The 21,512-nt window shown below is 37.8% G+C and overlaps 1 protein-coding gene across 2 annotated transcripts in view; it reads left to right on the forward strand.

Annotated features, from left to right (window-relative positions):
- RALY (RALY heterogeneous nuclear ribonucleoprotein) overlaps nt 1-19,948 on the forward strand; it is a 52,494-nt gene extending 32,546 nt beyond the window's left edge. For both annotated transcript variants that reach the window (XM_058175565.1, XM_058175566.1), the window contains exons 5-9: nt 4,265-4,425; nt 8,939-9,052; nt 10,579-10,730; nt 13,011-13,059; nt 14,949-19,948. In XM_058175565.1, coding sequence (XP_058031548.1) covers nt 4,265-4,425; nt 8,939-9,052; nt 10,579-10,730; nt 13,011-13,055 — 472 coding nt within the window. In that variant the 3' untranslated portion in view covers nt 13,056-13,059; nt 14,949-19,948. The remainder of the gene's footprint in view (nt 1-4,264; nt 4,426-8,938; nt 9,053-10,578; nt 10,731-13,010; nt 13,060-14,948) is intronic.
- Nucleotides 19,949-21,512: the final 1,564 nt, after the last annotated feature.

The raw sequence follows: 21,512 nt of genomic DNA on the forward strand, positions 1-21,512 counted from the left end.
TCACATGGGTGAACCGATTTACAACCGTTGAGACTTGCAAACCATGATCAGCAGGCTCTAGTACAGTTGTAAGCTGAGGACTACCTGTAATTGTTCGAAACTAAAAGTGAAAATATAAACTTCAAAACCTACATTTTTAAACATAAAGTTTTAAAGCACCCTGTGCAGAAGTAAGTTCCAGTGCGTTTAATATGGTTTACTTACATCCCATTACAGGATATCCTTGATCTTGTTAATTGATTTAGGGTTCTGATATGATACTAATTGCAAATTTATACAATTTTGATGCAATTTTGTCAAAATAAAATTAAGTTATACAATATAAAAAATGTACCTGTTAGAGAAAATTAAATTAGTGAGACATAACACACATATATTTTGGGGTATTTTGGCTTATTTCTATGCCAGGTCAGGGCACCTCCAAACATCTTTTTTTAAGTTTGACAAGATAGAATAGAATAGAATTTTTTATTGGCCAAGTGTGATTGGACACACAAGGAATTTGTCTTGGTGCATATGCTCTCAGTGTACATAAAAGAAAAGATACGTTCAAGGTACAACATTTACAACACAAATGATGGTCAATATATCAATATAAATCATAAGGATTGCCAGCAACAAAGTTACAGTCATACAGTCATAAGTGGAAAGACATTGGTGATGGGAACGATGAGAAGATTAATAGTAGTGCAGATTCAGTAAATAGTTTGACAGTGTTGATGGAATTATTTGTTTAGCAGAGTGATGGCCTTCGGGAAAAAACTGTTCTTGTGTAGTTGTTCTGGTGTGCAGTGCTCTATAGCGTCGTTTTGAGGGTAGGAGTTGAAACAGTTTATGTCCTGGATGTGAGGGATCTGTAAATATTTTCACGGCCCTCTTCTTGATTCGTGCAGTATATAGGTCCTCAATGGAAGGCAGGTTGGTAGCAATTATTTTTTCTGCAGTTCTAATTATCCTCTGAAGTCTGTGTTTTTCTTGTTGGGTTGCAGAACCAAACCAGACAGTTATAGAGGTGCAAATGACAGATAATAATTCCTCTGTAGAACTGAATCAGCAGCTCCTTGGGCAGTTTGAGCTTACTGAGCAGAAAGAACATTCTTTGTTGTCCTTTTTTGATGATGTTTTTGATGTTAGCTGTCCATTTTAGATCTTGCGATATGATAGAACCTAGAAATTTAAAGGTTTCTACTGTTGATACTGTGTTGTCTAGTATTGTGAGAGGTGGAAGTATGGAAGGGTTTCTCCTAAAGTCTACCACCATTTCTACGGTTTTGAAAGTGTTCAGTTCCAGATTGTTTTGGTTGCACCAAAAGGCTAGTCGTTCGACCTCTCGTCTATATGCGGATTCGTCGTTGTCTCGAATGAGACCAATCACTGTTGTGTCATCTGTGAACTTCAGTAGCTTGACAGATGGATCGTTGGAGATGCAGTCATTGGTATATAGAGAGAAGTGGGGAGAGCACACTGCCCTAGGGGGCCCCTGTGCTAATTGTACAGGTATTTGATGTGATCTTGCTTAGCTTCACCTGCTGCTTCCTGTTTGTTAGGAAGATAACAGCATGGTTATAATAAACTTTACTAGCTCTTGGTTTAGAATCTTTGATAGAAATATAACAGCTCTCTGTGTGTTTTCATGATAAGGATTTCAGTCCTCTAACAAATTACCAGACAGACGTTCCAGATGTGTTCTTATCCAAAGATTGATGGTATTAAAGAAATACCTAAAGTATTAAAGAAATACCTTACAGTTTTTCTGTTAAGGGGACTGCTCCTCTGCGATGCTAACATTCTATGGCAGGGGTCTCTAACCTTGGTGCATTTAAGATTTGTGGACTTCAACTCCCAGAGATCTTCAGCCAGCTTTGCTGGCTGAGGGACTCTGGGAGTTGAATTCCACAAGTCTTAAAGGGACCAAGGTTGGAGACCCCTGTTCTATGGATATCCATGAGGAATCCATGACTTCTTCATTTACTTTCCACTGGTTGTTTGCATTTCCCCAAAACAACCTGCCCTGTAAGAAATACCTGTAGGAGACCTCCTCCACAGGGTTCCAGCCAATTATGCTCTCTGCCAGAAGACTTCATCATTGAGATTATTGGAGCGGCAAAACCCCAGAAGGGTTACCAAAAAAATCTTTTTGCTGTCATGAAGGAGATGTCCATCGTTTTGCAGCCCAGGCATAGCAAGCTTGTCATTTTACCACTGTCACTTGACTAGCCACTCAACAGCCCCATTCTAAAAGCATCAAACATGTTCAGTATCCATTGGGCTCTCTTGCATCACCCTTTGCAGGTAGCAATACAGACAATTCCAGGGGTGAAATCCAGCAGGTTCTCACGGGTTCTGTAGATCCGGTAGCAGAAATTTTGAACAGTTCAGAGAAACTGAAATTTCCGGTAGTGGAAATTTTGGGTAGTTTGGAGAACCGGTAAATACCACCTCTGGCTGGTCCCAGAGTGGGGTGGGAATGGAGGGTTTAAAATATTCTTCCCCCAGGAGTGGGGAGGGAATGGGAATTTTGCAATATCCTTCCCCTGGAGTGGGGTGGGAATGGAGATTTTGCAGTATCCTTCCTCTGCCACGCCTACCAAGCCACGCCCACCAAGCCACGCCCACAGAACCGGTAATTAAAAAAAATTGGATTTTACCACTGGACAATTCTCTTGACCAGTAAATTGAGTTCAGCTGAATAAACCCAGTTTCTTCCTTGCCATTTTTAAGAAAAACCAAGATGTCTGAGCGTTTGTACAATACAGTTTGTCTCCAAAAGATTAACATTTATTGTCGTTGTTTTTAAATCAAAGTAGAAGTGCCTAGCTGGCAGCAGTAAAAAAGGGGTTTGAGCAGCCATGAGGTATATAAAAAGAACTTTATTTTAACTTTTTAAAATGCAACTGTGGAAGGTTGTTTTGTTTTGTTTTTTCACATGAACAAAAAGCAAACTTTTGAACTAGTAGCAGATAGAGCATAAAGGTGGAACTACAAAATTCCCCTGAGGTTACTAAATCAATCTCTGTTGAATCTGAGAAGAGCACTTGGTGCATTTAAAGTGCACTTGGTGCACTTCAAAGTCCAGATCTATATGTTTTTATTATAGTCGGCTTTCAGGTGTTTCCTCTCTACCAAAGTGAGACATGTTTTTCAATAGGTCTTTCACTTCTCATCACCTCAACCTCTTTAGCTCTGTTAAAAGACCTTGGTAATTAGGGCTGAGATGGATCCAGATGCAATGGCTTAAGCAATTGTATTTTTTCTTGCCTGAGTGTAATTTACTATAAATATTATTGGCTGCATCTTAGGAAAAAGTTTTGTATCCTGTTTTAAGGAATGAGTAGGCACCAAGTACTTACGGGACCGCCTGCTGTTACCTTATGCCTCCCACCGACCTGTACGCTCACACAGAGAGGGTCTTCTCAGGGTGCCGTACGGCAAGCAATGTCGGCTGGCGGCCCCCAGGGGAAGGGCCTTCTCTGTAGGAGCACCTACCCTCTGGAATGAACTTCCCCCTGGTTTGCGTCAATTACCTGACCTTCGGACCTTTCGCCATGAATTGAAAACGTACTTGTTCATCCAAGCGGGACTGGCTTAATTTTTAACTTTTAATTTTTAAATTCTGAAATTTGAATTTTAATAATTTTAAATTGGGGTACTGTGTTTTATTGGGGTCAATTAGATGGTTTTACATTTAAACTTTTAAATTTTTTGGCCATCATATAATATGTTATTTTAATTTGTTGTTTTAATATTGTATATTGTATATTTTTAACTTGGCTGTACACCGCCCTGAGTCCTTCGGGAGAAGGGTGGTATAAAAGTCTAAATAATAAATAAATAAAATAAATAAGTGAGGGGGGGTGGAATATGCTAAGATAGGACAGCAAAGTATTTCCTTGGATGATCTTTTCTAATATCCTGGAGATTTGCCTAAGGAATTCTTAAATATGAAACACTGAAGTATTTTTAAAAATGAATTAACGGCAACAATATTGCTGTTAAAGCAATCTATTAAATAACTTCTCTGAGAGTTGTCAGCATTAACTTGCAGAATAATGGTTGAACAATGCGTCTCCTCAGTAGTTTAATGATCAGCTGTAATCTCTGATGGGCTTTATTGCCCAGGCAAGAACAGATGGCTGGAATGGATGAAGTCTTAGCTCCCTCTAGAGGCCGTCAATGGTTTTCATCTCTTGATCAGAAATACCATATTTGCTAATGTATCTGGCCGGAATCGCTACAGAAAAGCATTTCTTCTGCTTCTGTATAGACTCTTTGAGTATCGAGGAAGAGTGTCTCCCATACCCAGGATGGTTCCCGTGAAGCGGCCACGAGTCACCATCCCTTTAGTACGACGTGTCAAAGCAACAATCCCGGTCAAGCTCTTTGCCAGATCTGCTGCTCTTGTGAACAGCTCTGCCAAATTAAAATGTAAGTTTCATGCTACCTGTGCAGAGGTAATGTTTATAATGGTTTCAGACTTGCCTTTGAAACAAAATGCACAAGGGCAGACATACATAGCAAACATAATTACTAATAAGTGTTTTATGTATTGCAAAACATTGATTTTCTTTTATTCTTGAATTTATTGCAGTAGCTGCTTCTTATATACAGGTAGACATTTGAAGTTAGGATGAACCTTATCTTGGGGCTACGTATGACCCAGTTTCAAAGTTCTGATGTTCACACACTCCTCCCAGTCATTGAATTTTGGGCACTAAACAAGGACATATTTATGAATATTTGCAGCCTTCCACCATTACATGACCATGTTTTACGACAGTTTTGTCCAAAAAACCCATTTACCTTCATTTTCCGGCAAAATGCACTTGTAGTGAACCATTGGTTTGCTTAATGACTGCAGCAGCTAGTTTATGAACACTGCATTCACTTAACAACCACTGCCAAAAAGATTGTGAAATCAGATCGGTCACATGACTGACCTGTTTTACAACCATCGTGACTTACAACCATAATGGGGGGTGGTCTCTATTATGGTCCTAAGTCAATGATTACCTTCACTTAGGCTGCTTACAACAATTTTTTATTTATTAAATTTATTGGCCGCCCATCTTACCGCAGGGGTAACAATAAAACACAAACATGAGAGTAAAAGCAATACAATTAAAATCAGAATTAATATTGCTATCATTACATCAATTATTATTTAAAGCTTGGTAGAAAATGCATTGTTGCCATTTCCCTAAACATGAGGAGGATGCAGGCGAACACATTTCCCTGGACAGAGTTTTACACCATGAGCTGTGGTTGTGCAGTGGTTAGAGTGCAGTACTGTGCAGGCTACTTCTGCTGATCACCGACTGCCAACAGTTTGGCAGATCGAATCTCACCAGGCTCATGGTTGACTCAGCCTTCCATCCTTCCAAGGTGGGTAAAATGAGGACCCAGATTGTTGGGGGCAATTTGTTGACTCTATAAACCGCTTAAAGAGGGCTGTAAAGCACTATGAAGCAGTATATAAGTCTAAGTGCTATTGCTTTTGGTATTTGGGAACCACAGAAAAGAAGCCCCTCTCCTGTGAACCAGATAGCTAAATTTCTGGAGTGTTTCTGGGCATGTAATTGACAAAGAGAAGGAACAGCCACAGTGAAGGCAATGTCAGATAAGATAAAATCTGAATCTAAAGCAGGAATGGAATTTGAAAAAATATCTGACTTGACCTTTCCTAGTTCTCCTTCTGGTAAACATAGGGAGTGGGGAGGCACATTCAGAATTGCAAGATTCTATTTCTATAATCCTATAATAAAAGTAGTATCAGGGTTTGTTGCAGAAATCACACACAGATAACTGATGCAGAAGGATTCATTAAATAAGAAACTTCTTTATATACATAATATAACATGAGACATATACAGTATACAATACCAAGAACAGTTCTCAGAATCAGAAGCATAATCACAGAAGCATAGTTAACAGAAGGAAGGACAATAATAGGAGCAAACAATGTATATCTATATATATTAGTTAATCTAAGCCATGCCCAGGCTCCAAGCTGTTTCAGCTCCCAAACAGCCCTCATTGGCTGACTTAGTTGCTATACCTATACATTGGCTGACCTTGTTACCATGTCCTATTCCAGCCAGCCCCCAATGGCTGACCTGTTGCCATGTCTATCCCAGTCATGAATGTTCATACACACTGACAAGTAGTTTTAGTATTCATGACTATGGTGTTCAAGTCTGGTCTAACTCAAAGGGCTGTTATCAATCATGAAACTCTTAGTGCTCTCTTTTAGAGAAGCAGAAGATCCTGCTTTGGACTTGGGTTTCTCTTTATGTGATTGTTGCCTGGGTTGTGGCACTTTCTGCTGTTTCTCAAGGTTATTCTCACAATCCATTATAGGACATCTTCAAAAGGGCCTCACCTGCTAATTTATCTAACTAGGTAGGTCCATAGCAGGAGAAGCAGTCTTTTTGTTAGAACTGCAAAGGTGAAAATGCCCACTTATGCTAGCATTTTTCAACTTTGGCAACTTTGAGAAATGCGGACATCAACTTCCAGAACTCCCAAGTCAGCATGTTAAAGTCAACACATCTTAAAACTCCCAGGGCCGAGAAACACTGATTTAAAACATTACCAAAACTGAGCAATGTTCCTGGGAGTCAGATAGTAAGTAGTGGTAGAGCTGGGTTGATTAACTTTCTAATTGTCCTTTAACTACATGACTAAAATATTTTTAGTACCGTCTTCCAGACAAAGACCCAACTGGACCACTTGGATGAAACTTATTATTTGGGCCCAAATAATAAGTTTCATCCAAAGGCATCTGAAGCTGTGAGGGCAGTACTTTCTTAATCACCTTACCTACGAATAGAATATTTGAGAGTGGCCCATAATTAAGAGACCTTCCAGGCCAAGGAAAGGCCCTTTTTTTTTAGTAAAAGATCTTAGAAATGTTTCTTTAAGCAGGTTGGAATATATTTCATACTCAATGAGTTATACACTATCTCCACTAACCATGGGGTCAGTGGCAACCTGGTTATTTGATCAGGATAGGCAAGGGTAGAATCTCTCTACGCCTGTGAATTAAAATGAATCTATATAAAGAGTAGAATAGTTGCCTTTTTTATTTATTAATATCATACTTTTCTGCCCTCAAGGGAATAGTTGTAAAAATACAATCAAAATATATTATGAACAATGACAATAAAAAATAAATGGAGCATTAAAAATAAACACATATTCTTCACAGAAGAAAGGGAAAAAATACATCAAGCCAAGTACTTGGTGAAAGACAAAATATTTGAAAGACACTATAGAATGAGCCAGCTTGGTCTCCATAGCAAGACAGTTCAGCTACTGTTCTGTCAGTGCTTTTTACCACAAAAACTGGCTGCCAATGAGATACAATTGTTTGGTAACTACAGCCAGAAACATCTGAATTCAAACTGTCACTGAATAACAAAAGACTAAATGGCTGGAGGAAAGAATACATGCCCTTGGTTGAGCTTTTTACAAAAAAAAAAAAAGTGATGTTCAAATTATCATCTCTGTTCTAATATTGAACTAATCCTTCATCTAATTAACTTCTTTTGAACTGCAATCCAGATTCTTTGCAAATAAAAATAGGAAAATACTCCTTTCCTCCTTTCCTAAGAAAGTAAAACATTCCAGTGAAAACAGTATAGTCAGCTTTGCCAACATGGAAGTGAGTGAAAATTATAAGAAATTGAAGGCTGGGAAGTAAATGTCAGACTGAATGCAATCACCTTATAGCAAGAGGTAACTTAGGCAGGCATTTGCCCCAAATAGAGTGGTTTTCACTGGTTCAGGTGAACCGGTAATGATAAAAGCTACCAGTTCAGGCAAACCGGTAATAAAAAAAAGCTACCAGTTCCTCCAAACCGGTATTTCCAATGATCAGCTGTGCCGCACGATTTAAAATCGCTAGAAAGCAGGCAATCCTGCTTTCTAGTGAATCTAAATCACGTGGCAGAGCTCTTTTTCCTCCCTCACTGTTCTACTTACATTTCCAAGCCTTCTTCTGCGCAAAGTGCGTGTTTGGTGCGTACTGTGCATGTGTGCATGTGTGTGCACAGCATGCATTTGGCTCACACCGCACATGCGCGGGCAGCAAACTGGTGGCAAACCGGGAAAGATTTCACCATTGCCCAAATAGCTGATCTGGACACAAGAAGGAAATAGCAGTCAGATTGGGAAATAGAGTTTTGCAAAAAACGAAATATGTTAGTTAAAAAGAATCCAAGAAGCCAAAAAGGGAGGGGGTGGAGTTTAAAACAGTCTGCATGTGCTCAACAGTTCAGAATCCACTTGACAGGATGGCACAAAAATAAGTAAATCATGTAACAGAGAATTCTAAATAAAGGAGTAGCTATACTGGCCTGTTCAATGTGATGCCTATATTTGTATTTGTTTACCTGTAAGGATCATTTTATCAACTTCTAAGTAGTTATGGAAATTAAAAATTATGGGGAATTTCTTTGTACAAAGTTCAAGGAATGAGGTGAAAGATTCCTCTTTTGCTTGTTATTGACTCAGAGTTGCAAATTTTGCACATCACCAAAGATGGAAGAGTGTGGCAGGAGGTCGTTCTAAGCATTAATAAAGGAATTCTTTGATACCTACAATGACACCATCTTGCCAGAGTCAATATAGCACAGGGCTTCCAAACCCTTAAGTAGCTGTGCACTAGCATTTAGGTTTTGGTAGTTTGTTCCCATTGATGGTGCACTCTGATGGGAGAAATGGTACCTGCCAAAATTCTCCTGTCTTCTCCTCAGCTATGAAAGGCAAACGAGACCCTGTCCTATACTGAACCCAATAAGCCCTTATTGCGACGGACGCCAAGCAGGACCTGCAACTAAAAGGTATACGTGAAGTATAATTAAATCTCTGCTCAAGCAAATTGCTCATTCATACCAGACAAAAGAATAAGGCTTTCTTCTAACTTTTGTCTTCCAAGTGAAATGCAGTGAACTGCAGACAATTAAAACTGAGCTGACGCAGATCAAATCCAACATTGATGCTCTCTTGGGCAGATTGGAGCAGATTTCTGAACAACAGAAAGCACCTACAGGTCAGTTGGCTGATTGCAAATGTCCCCTCGATAACACCAAGACGCAGCAGGAGTTCAAGTGAATAAAGTCAGTGCCAGGTTCCTAGTACTGGCTGACCTTCTTTTGTTCAGGACAAAAGACCTTTGGTACTTTTTGCAATTACAGTCCAGCTCTGAGATGCCCTTGTTCCATTCCTAGGAGCTAGTAGAGGTTTTTTTTCCTCCATTCTCAACTACAGCACCTATTGCCTCCAGCCAGCAAGGGCCAAAGTGGATGTAACTAATGGTGTTATAATCCAATCTGTCTATAGGCCACATATTGGGTAAAACTGCATCAGTGTTATTAAATATAAGTGACTGTTTCTAGGCAATCTGAAGTATGGACATATTTCACTGGCATCTATATTATAAAGATCGTAATAGCAGAACAAGACCAAATAGCCCTTGGAAACCTGTGATTTCAAAAAAAAACCTATTGGGCTTCCCATCTGAATATAAAAGTATTCTGAAGTTCCCCTGCTGATTTTTTGTCCTTGAGAATATATTTTCATTGGTTAGTTGTACTAGTAAAGGACGCAGATACTGATAGGAATCTGTAGCTCAGCAGATTACATAGTCCAAAACCTCTGGACACCATTTCCCTATTCATAGGCTGCAGTCCTCCGGAGATTGGATTCCAATTTCCATCAATCTTAATCAGATGAAGGGAGCCACAATCTAGTTGTATCTGGAAACCTAACAGGCTTTCCATCCTTGCTCTAATTCATATATCTAAATGACAGGAAGCCACCTTGATATTTTTTCTGCCTGGTCCCTGCTATATGCAATAGTAGATTTAACAAAAGAAAAAGAAGCAGAATAGAAACATTTTAAGTGTTATTTCATTTCTTCATCTGGCCCAAATACCCAATTGATTATTTGTATTCCTTCCAAACCATGCCCAGTTTTAATTCATGGACTGCATTCACCAAGATTAACTTGTTTTTTCTGTTCACCCATTTTCTGGTTTTGCATAAAAATGTATTGAACCATAAACTAATCAAATGGCCTGGGTTCACAAAAATATGAAGTCACAATGAAACCAACTAGATTTGTTAATAACGTTAACCAAGTCATGTAAACAAAGCCAATAATTATTTGTGAGACTACTTTTCTTTAAGCCTGGACTCTGCAATATTAATCTCAGGTTATAGTTTGCAATAAGCACCTATTAAATGATAAAAGGGAAAGAAATTGAGTGGTATTTCTCCTGGTAACCTTAGGAAGATGTCAGGATCATCGGCTCTGTTAGGACTCGTTGCAGACATGTCTCCTGGAGATATTCCATTCATATTTTTTTTCTGATAAGATGTTCCTAGCATTTGAGTCCAGGTGCCATTTTAATTTTTCATGATGCTCCCAATGTGGCAGCATATAGGGACAGTTGGTGAAATTCAATTAGTTTCCAGCTTGGATTCTTGATTATTTAGATATGCTGAGATAAGCCAAATAAAGCCTGCCAATGTAACAAATCACATTGGTATTTTACGATTTGGCTTTTTTTGCAGAAGTTAGAAAAAAGGCAGATGAAAACAAAAGTGAAATTTCTCAGGAAGACACAGCATCAGAAGCAGACGTGAACACGGAAGAGCCATTAAATGGGGAAGAAGAAGAGGAGGAAGAGGAAGGCCTTGTGCAGGATGATTGTGACGATGAATTGGTAAGATGTAGCAGGAAATCAGAGGTTTCATACCCACGTGATATACTTTGGATTTACACAATCTTCAGGGAAAACTATTTTTCCCCATACCATTAATACATAAAATTATCTCTTAACAGTATAATGAATTACAGACGGATCATATCCTTTCCTGTTCATTTGGGGAAAGAAAGTACTTAATGTGTTTATTGATGCTAAAGAACAAGATTTTTGTCTTTCAAATTTGCATCCATGAACTGACTCAAAGGTGGTTTTTCAAAAAGCAGCTGGGCCTTTTTTGTTTTGTTTTTTTCTTGAAGATGTTTCACTTTTCATCCAAGAGCCTACTTCAGAGTTCTTCAGGGAAAAACAAAGAAAATCCAATTGCCTTTTGCAAAAAAGGACCTTTGGGATAACCATGACCTGGATGACTGAGAAGCTCCATAGATATCAATGAACTGAGGTTTGGTGATCTGTCAGTCCTTAGCTAATACAATAGAATTTACTTTCAGATATGGTATTGTCTGAATGTAAAGATGGGAATGAAATTATTGTCCTCCCAACAAATTTAACACATAAGAATGCAAAGGAAATAAGCTGTTTAATAAGGAAGAAGGTGTGGGACAGGTGAATCACTAATTTCTTTTAAAAACTAACTACTGCAATGACATATTTTGAAGACAGAGAACTTCAGTTCTAAATTTGGGTATTGGATTAAGCTTGAGAGTCATGACACACTTGTCGGTGATATACATATACAGTATCTTGAGCTGGTTTCTGAAGTTGACATTCCTATCCACCTGTCAAATCCATGTTGAATCGATGCTTATACTTCCAATGCCCCAACAAGAGAGACTAGAAGGAATAGAAATCTTTGTATACATGGCCCTATTCATGATATCTGTCTCATCAAACATGTGATGCTAATATCACCCAGAGAAGTTGCTGGTAGTCCTCAACTTATGACTACAATTGGGATCAAAATTGCTGTTCTTAACCAAAGCGGTTGAGTCACATCCAATTTTACAATTTTTTTTGCCACAAATCACTGCAATTGTTAAGTGCATCACACAATTGTTTTAAGCAAATCCAGCTTCCCACATTGACTTTGCTTGTCAGAAGCTGTTTGGGAAAGTCACAAATGATGATCATGTGACCCCATTGCAAATACATGCTGGTTGCCAAGTGCTCAAATCCCGTGACCAAGGGGATTCTGTGACAGTTGTTAAGTGTGTGAACTGATCATAAGTCACTTATAACTTAAGGCCATTAGAAGTATGAACGGTTGCTAAATGAATGGCTTTAAGTCGAAGGCTACCTATAAATAAATGGACAACAGTAGAAGGAAAATGGCAAAAAAGATTCTCACAGATATTGTCCAAGGTTGCCATAGCTCAAACTATAGATCATCATTCTATTTTCCCATCTCTTATATTTTCTCCCCGGATCTGCAGTTCTTATTTGGGAACATGAAGCTCTGCTTGTACATTGAGATAATATTCCTCTTTTGTTTAACTATATTTAAAAATTTAAATTGAAAGTGGAGATTAACTTTTAAATATATTTTAAAGAAATCCAAACATTTGGTCATATGTCTGGCACAGAAATACAAGCTTTGCACTCCACCTATTTCATTACACCTCAATGTTTACACCTTTGAAATGGGACAGACCCATTTCAGACCCATTTCAGACAAGTGAACAGGACCTGTTACGATTCTTCTACGAATATAAATAAATAAAACAATCATTATTCTTATCCCATCTTAATATTCTAGTTTAGTTTTTGATAGAAGGTAGGTTATAAATATTTAACTAAATGAATGCTTGGTTACCTAGTTCAGGTTGATGTGAAGTTAAAGAGAGCAGGGTCTTTAAAACTGTCAAATTACAGATCAATAAAAAATTAATAAACAGGCACAGAAGCTGCCTGGTTTTCCTATTACAATAGAGAATTTATATTCAAACTCTGCTAATTCTTCCTATCCAAAATAGAAAAATTATAGCAAAACTTTCATTTGCAGAGAATAAGTTAGCTTGCATAAACCAAAGAATATGCAAATATATGCCCTTTTTATCGTTTGTGTATTGATACATTTCCTGATCTTTATTGATGCTTAAGTGATCAATCTAAGGGAGAAGATACAGGGAGGATGCTACGAACTCTATTTAGGAATGTCTCTTTCAGTTTAAAATGACTTCACTTTTAAGTAGATATGCATAAATGTATATTTTGGGGATTGCTTTTATTCTTTCTTTTTCTCTTTCTTTTCTTTTTTCTTTTTCTTTCCTGCTTCTTCAGGAGAATAGCCATTTCACGTATGTGGAAGACTCCAGCCTACAGTAATTAGGTATATTCTAAAACTTACAGATTCCATTCATGATAGCAAAATCACATTAATTGTGTAATATAATATTTAATTATTCATTTTTTTATTTAATAACATAACATGCTTAAGTGTCCCTTTCTTTCCCCCTTTTTGGAGAGGTTTTTTTTCTTGATAAAACATTTATTACTTTGTGTCATGCTATTTATAACTTCATAGTGGTGGATGACAGAAGGCCTGCAACATGAATCAGGTACCACAGGCATGTAAGGGAAATTACCTGCATTTTAATACTGTCAACCCACTGATAATGTCCTGAAACTCAGCTGCCTTTATGCTGACATGAAAAGGAAAAAAAACAGAAAAGGATGAAGAAGGGAAGTTACAGAAAAGATAGCAAAAGAAACTTTGGCCCGCCAACCAAAGTATTTTTTTTTCTGCCCCTTCCTTGATAACCGTCAGGCTAATCATATTTTTCATATGAATCATAATTATATTTTTGTCGACCTTCTCTACTCATGGTACCTATTAATGATTGTCCTTGACATTTCAAAAAAGAAAATATAGTATATAAATTTGAAATAGTAAATGAATTATTTTTTCTCCCCCTCCTTCCTTCGCCTAGCACATCACAACAACAAGAGGGAGAACCACAAAAAATTAGAACCTTTCTTGATATATTTTGCAAGACAAATGTTGACATACAAGGCTGCCATTGGGTCTCTGCCTAGAATTCAAAATGAGACACATGGACTAATATTTCCAACCAGTTTTGTAGGACACAGGAAAGTAGTCATCCCAATGGACTATCATTACTACTCCCACACACATACATACACACAAATCTTAGTATTAAACTGGGAGCCTTGTAATCAGCATTCACTGCTGAAATAGACATTATATCAAGATGCAGAATAGAGCCTTTCTTTTCTAGAAGTAGGAAAGGAAATAGACTGTAGAAAGTCTACTTTCTTGAAACAGGAGGTACCATGATGTGCAATGAGTACAAGTCCACAATAGCAATAGCACTTATATACTGCTCTACAGCCCTCTTAAGTGGTTTACAGAGTCAGCATATTGCCTCCAACAATCCAGGTCCTCATTTTACCCAACTCGGAAGGATGGAAGGCTGAATCAACCTTGAGCCTGGTGAGATTCAAACTGCCAAATTGCAGGCAGCCAGTAGTCAGCAGAAGTAGCCTGCAGTACTGCGTTCTAACCACTGCACCACCACAGCTCTTATATATGATGCATGGTTTTGCATTTGAAATCATGCCTGCTAAGCCAGGTTGTCTCATAGTGATCCATTTGGTTTTTACCCTTGGTCCAGTGCAGTTTCCTGTCCTGCATAGTTGCACTAGGAAATCTACTTTTTATTATCTGAGATATTACTTAGAAAAATGAAAATGGTTATCAGCCTTTGTTCCCAGGAGTAAAACAATTCTTCATTCAGTTTCCTAAGGATTAAGAAGGCAAATAATTATAAAAACAGAAAGGAACATGGGCTAAAGTTGGGACATACAGCACACTCACTAGCATGCATAGTTTGAATTTTTGCCCCAGGAATTTCATAAGAATTTTGAATGAAATATTCACTTTATGGCCCAGCTATGCAGCCAATAGGATTCAAAACATAATTTACACTTTTTCATACCAAAGGTTCCAGAAGCTAGTCCTAGGAGTCTCAACAAGGGCAATTGAAGAGATAGATAGCACAGTATGTCCTGATTTCTTTTTAATTACAAGAAATCTATGTGCAGAAGAAAAATATAATTCTGCCCTGTTGACCATTTTTCCAAAATGCAAATACTTTCAACCAGCCCACACTCAGAAACACAAAACATGTGTGATTTATTAACTGAAACCTACTACAAAATTGTATTATCCTTCATTATCTTTTTTTCTTCTTCAAGGTTCCATGCTTTGTACAATACTGTAAGATGGTTTATTCCTAATTGCCAACTTCAAAAATAGATGGAGCGTTGTTTGCTTAGCAGGGTAATCCAATCTTTCAGACTCCAACTACTGTTCAGGAAAGGGTGAGAATCACATTTTCATACGGGCCAAATTCAGAAGATCTGATCCTACCCTTCTAAGGATTTCTACTGGAAGATATACAACCAGATGTAAGGATCTTCTCTTCTTCAGGACATATTAACAGAAGATTGCATCTCTCAAAGCACAGTAATTTACAACAATTTCTTTGTTGAAAATACAAGTTACAAACAGGCAAGCATTGTTTTTATTTTCTTTATTCTTTTGGCTCTTCTCTATTAGCTTATCCTGCAAAGTTTGGTCACTTTGGCGTCCCTAGCTATTTTCAAAATGCTTCCTAGACTTTGTTTTGCTATGAACAAATGCAGGACTGAAGAATGGAAGAAAGGGGGGGAGGGGGATTTGTACATAAAATCCTGTATAATAAAAGAAAGAACTTGATTCATGGTGTAAACCCTGTATCCTTTTTTTTTTTTTTTGCTGTTATTGTTATTCGAATAAGATACATTTCAAAATATTATATTGGATTCAGGCTACCTTTTCATCACCTGGGATATTTTGGTTCACACTACCAACACCTATTTTTTTTAATCTTTTGCCCTCTGTGCTGTGCTCATTTAACATACATTAAAAATGGTGTCCAGACCAAACTATAAGTGGAAACTGCCACAATTAGTGCTCAGAGTTCCAGTTGTATTCTTTTCCTCGATATTCCATTCCATTTTCTTCTTTCATCCTGCTACCAACATCAGCAAATATTCCACATCCATTGAGCATATTGAATACTCACACCTGTTTTAGGGGTTCTCCTGCCTCCCCTGTGCTTTTCTACTAAACTTTGATTTTATTATATGCTGCTTTTTAACATAGAGTGAAATCTAAGTGACACCCAAAAGAAATTAACCATAATACTTTAAGTAGAAAAGTGCCTACATTTTGTCATTGCTTTTTCAAAAAGAAAATAATAAAATTTGATTCTATTTCTTGTGAGATTGGTCTACTGCCCAAAAGGGAGGAAAACCTTCATGACCAAGAGATACAGACTAAAAGGGGGGAAAATAAAAGAAATTGGAAAGAAAGTACAAAGGCACTAAGAGCCCTCACTCACAAACACAGCTACATTCAGGGTCAAGACACTAAGAGAGATCTTTTTATGGAGAATAATGATGGCTGCAATAATTACCAAGCCTTTATGCCAAGGAAGAACACCTCAAAAAAGTAGGCCCAGAGTTCTTCTGGGGCAGATGGTGTGAGATCCGCATCCTTTTGCTACAAGTTTATGCTATCCCGCGTAACCTAATTCACTGGAGTTTCAGTGCTGACATTATCCTGTAGAACAAGTGTCAAACTCAAGGCCCAGAGACCGAATCCAGCCTACAGGGTGCTTAGATCTGGCCTGCCAGGCTGCCCTGGAAACAGCAAAGGACTTGCTCATGGTGCCTCTGCCAGCGAAAATGGGAGCTCGGGAGTTCCGTTGTTGCTGGCAGACGGTTGCAGGAAGTCATCACAGCTGAAAACAGAGCTCAGGAGCCCGTTTTCTCTGGCAGAGCACTCAGGTCACCACAGATGCCCCGGCATGATCAACGTCAAGCTGGCCACGTCCACCCTGGCCACACACAGTGCCCCCGAGGTCAAACACAACCCTGATGCAGCCCTCAATGAAATAGAGTTTGATACCCATGCTGTAAAATATGCTGGTACAATCCAGAAGCCACTGTTCCCTCAATAGCTTTGAGTTTCCTTGGTCCTGAGGCTGTAAAACAGTTCCAAAGCATAGTGCACTTCATGCTTCTTGGTTGGGATGAGGTTCTTTTGTTGGAATTCAGTTTGTTTTGCCTCATATTTTGCATTATTTCCATTAAGTACCCCTTTTGTCTTCTCGGTCCACAGAACACTGTTCCATTAGCTTGGTGTACCTTCCAGGTGGTTGTTGACAAAAACGAGGTGGGTGCCAGCTTCCTTGCTGGAGAACGCCATTCATCATATACTTCCATGAACACTATTGTTCATTGTTATACCTAAAGCACACTCATATACACTGACTTTAGATAATTAACAACTTCCCACAAATCCTTTCCTATAGCCCTGGGATTCTTTATGATGTTCCCATCTGGAGTGATTTCTGTTGGACCTCTCCTGGGAAAAGTAACGTTTAAAAAAAAATGACCAACATCTTCCTATGGATTGATGGAGGCAAAAATCTTAAAATAAGTTTTGTAACTAACAGTTTGGGTTTGAGACTCGAGCGCTGCATGACAGGGTGAGCTCCCATTCTCGCCGCAGCTCCTGCCAATCTAGCAGTTCAAAAGCATGCAAATGCAAGTAGATAAATAGGTATTGCTTCAACCAGAAAATTACTGCATTCTGTATTTTCATGCTGGCTACGTGGTGACAGAAGCATCTCTCAAGACAACACAGGCTCCATCGGCTGAGAATCGGAGATGAGCATTGCCCCCTTGAGTCAATCATGATTGGACAGGGGAAACCTTTAATGCCTTTCTAGTCTCCTGAGTACCAACTACCTTTTTTCAGAGGTTTGCAGAGGCATGAATCATTCCTCAAATCTGCATGATAAAAAGCAGGATTCAACAGAAATGTTTGGGCTTTTTGAGAGGAAGACTTCTCAAATTCATCCCATAAATTGGAATAGCTATCTCAATTTATCCTGTTATTAATCCTAGAGCTTCTTATATATTTTTACAAGGACAGTAAAAGTTGACTTAATATATTCAATAAAGACATGATACACATTAAACACATTTATATCTATTAATAAAAGTTTAAGAAGCCCTGATCACACCACTGATCATAGTTCTGCAGGATTGCAAATATTTCTAAAAGGTTCACAAATGTTTGCCCAGTTGGATCTCAGAACTATTTCCCAAAACTACACTTAGAATATGAAGAACAATTTATGGCTGCTATGTAAATTTTTCCATGTTGCCATTGTGGGCGCAGATAATCACAAAGTACCAGGGGAGCCTGGTAGATACTAATAGGATTCCACTAGGTTACGTGGAATTCACAGCATAGTAAAAACACCAGCCCTACCTCATGCAGAAAAATAACCGCAGCAATCACAGTAGGATATGCGGGCCACAGGTAAGACTTCTAGGTAAACCAGAAGAGGCTCCTGCTTCATTATTTTCTACCAGCCCATTAGGGAGACATATTTGTGAAGAACTATGTGTTCTGTTCCATATTTCCATAAAATAAGAGGCATCAAAGGCAAAATCATATGGCAAGACTTATGTCAGATGAAAAATGTTACCTGAATGTCAGACTAGCTGAAAACAAACATGTCTGCAATGGAATGGAGGCAATGGAGATGATGTATCCTCATGAACATGGCTTTTAAGAATGGTTAGTGAGGCATTTTAGTTATTAATTTCATATGCTGCCAATCTCATGGTTCAAGGTGACTCCGGAGAGCTTATAAGGGAGGCATGCTGGCAACATGGGCAGATCTGAAGACGAGCTCATTGATGGCAATAAAACTACGTACAATCTATCCAAAGAATAGAAAGATAAATGCTCAATTTTTAGAAATTTTTATTGTAAAACAAGAAAGAAAATAGTACCAGTTTCTTAGGAAATAGATATTTAAATGCTCAGAATAGAGGTAGATTCATTAAAAAGGGGGGGGCTGATTTAGACTCAAACATTTCATTATTCTATTGTAGTTACTTGAAGTACCAACTATGCTTACAACTATGATTATCCCAGCCTTCAGAATGTTACAAATGCCAGGAATAAAAGGGAGTCAAAATGTTTAGCAGGCAGAAACCCATAAAGCTTTGTTGCTTCACATTTAAGCATAACATACCATGACTAGATTTGCTAATCTAGTCCTGCAAACTGAATCAAAATCCTGCAAACATACTTTTTCTCATTTTTCAAATGAATGAGGCAGTGAAAAAAAAAATAGAATTGTTTCTCCAATACATAGATGTATGTGCTGTGGTATTTTAAAATGTCTACTTATTGCTGAAGCTTTTCGGATGAGAAGCAAAACATCTTCAAAGAAAAACAAGAAAGTTCAGTTGCTTCTTGAAAAAGCACCTTTGGGACTATTTTACTTATGTTAACAAAACTAGAATTTTCTAGGACCAAGACCCAAAGAACCATGTATTTTTGAACTCCCTAGTCCTTATCTGGATCCATAAATTGAGAACACAATGCTTACCTTACACAGAAGGTAATCTTGACTCAAAGCTTTTTTGCCTTTACCATATTAATTCCCTGAAACCTTTCTAGTTAGCATTCCATAAGGTGTCACTGAACATCAACTAGGGCAAACCGCCCATCAGAATATGATCGGGGATTTAGGATAGTAGTATCTGGAGCATCATGGCTGCTCATAAATTTTCCCAATTTATGGGAGAGATGCAAACACTACATTAGTCAAGTATTATAGGATCCTAAGATTAACATAGCTCAAAATTATTTGACAATTTTTCATTCACGCTGACTGGAGTGGAACGAGCCGCTGGTTTAAAGCCTTTCATGGCTTGGGCTGGGTTACCTAAAGGAGTCTTCCCCCAGTTGTTTCTACCCACCCAATTTGATCAGGCAGGTTGGGCCTATAACAGGTATTTCAAGAAATGTCAGCTGGCAGGGACCAGACTTGCCTTCTCTGCTACAGCCCCTGCCATCTGGAACATTCTTTTCTCATAAATTATGATGACCAAGGTCGTTGGTCTTTTGTGCCTAGATCTGGGCCCCTGGGAACGTTAAGGGACCCATTTTTAGCTATATCCACGCCAATAATTTTACTCTGCAATCATATATATTTATTTTATATTGGTTTAAATTGTTTTTATGCTTTTACAATGCTTGCTGCTCAAAGTCCCTTGAGATGGGCAGCTACAGAAATCAAACCAAATAAAAAATAAAACATACTTTGCTTCAACAAGGTTTGTACATTATGAACTTTCAAACAATCCTAAGAAGTCCGCTTTATCCAGAAGGCTTTAAACAATACTGGTGTTATATTTTTCTATTTAAATAATTAAACAAGAGGAAGTATAGCTAATGCTGGATAAGTCTGCAAAAGCATTCTGTGAAAACAACCACATTTGGGAAATTATACAAGAGTCACTGATCCTGACTTTATTCAATTTATAAGGTACATCCAACATTCATTACAGCTTAGATGCTATTTAAGTCATTTTTTAAAAAAAACGACTTTAGACTTTTCTATTCTTAAAAACCTTTGGAGAAAATATAAAAATTAATTTCCTGGCAAACTCAGTTGAATGTCAATTTATATACAAATTACAATTCCAACAAATATTCTAGATTCAACTTTAAAGTATCAGTTAACACCCATTAACCAAATACCTTTCAATATTGATAACAAGGGTTGAGAAGATAAATAAGAAATCTTGAAACAGTAGTGAAAAGGCACTCTTTCTTAAACCTTGCAAATATTTTAGTTTTAAATTCAAAAGCATCACATTTTTAAAATATCCAAGCAGGCAAAGACATATATGGATCCTGCTAGATCATACTGAAGTATTATGTAATTCAGCCCAATTTACCTCATTGGATAACTGAGGAACTCTATACACAGGACATGAAGCAAAAATCCTGTCCAGTTGATCCTGGTGAGGTCATGTAATTGTCATAAAAACTGCCTGCTCCATGGGCTTAACTTTAAACATCAATTTGGCAGTCTGTATCATATTTGGTAATGTTGAATACTATGTACTATGAGTATACTTTCTTCAGTCTTTCAAATTCATCGGCTGACTCCAGATTCTATAATTCTTTTAACTAGACACATACACAGTATTTGCAAAAAGAACGAGATAGGTATTAATAACTTTATTGCAATCTCTTTTCTAATTATTTTGTAACTTCTTCACAGAAGGAAAGTAATTTTTACACATATACCCACCACCACATCAAGATTCATTTTTAGTATTCACCAGTTAAATCCTCATTCCACACATTAAGTATCTAAACAGCTTATACGGCCACCTATTTTGCATCCGCAATTCTGGGCAGCTAACATGAACAAAAAAATTAAAACAAAATAACAAATTATAATTTTACTTATTGCCTTGCCTTACATCACTCTATACTTTGTGGGGGGGAAATAGTATTTGCCATTTAAATTCCAATTTATCCAGTGCAGACCCTTGTTTGTATGAGCCCTTTTGTTTACATCACTCACCAATAGCTGGTGTCGCCATCAAATCTGAACCCACGCTGTTCAGCATTAGCTCCAATAAAGATTATCTTCATAATATTCAATTGCAAAAGATGTCCACTTATTTCTATTTCCCACATCCTTGGTCAAAAATCCCAAATGCTAAGGCCACAGGTCCTCTTAGTCCATGATTTCTGTACTAATTTATCCAAAGTCTCTTTTGAAAGATCCCAATGTATACAATAACCTTCTTAAATAACTGCTTTAAGGCCTGAAAAAACTGACAAAATGGATACCAACTACTGCATAAAGATCACCAAGCTCT

This window comes from Ahaetulla prasina, chromosome 3 (genome assembly GCF_028640845.1).
Source record: "Ahaetulla prasina isolate Xishuangbanna chromosome 3, ASM2864084v1, whole genome shotgun sequence".
Taxonomy (NCBI): domain Eukaryota; kingdom Metazoa; phylum Chordata; class Lepidosauria; order Squamata; family Colubridae; genus Ahaetulla; species Ahaetulla prasina.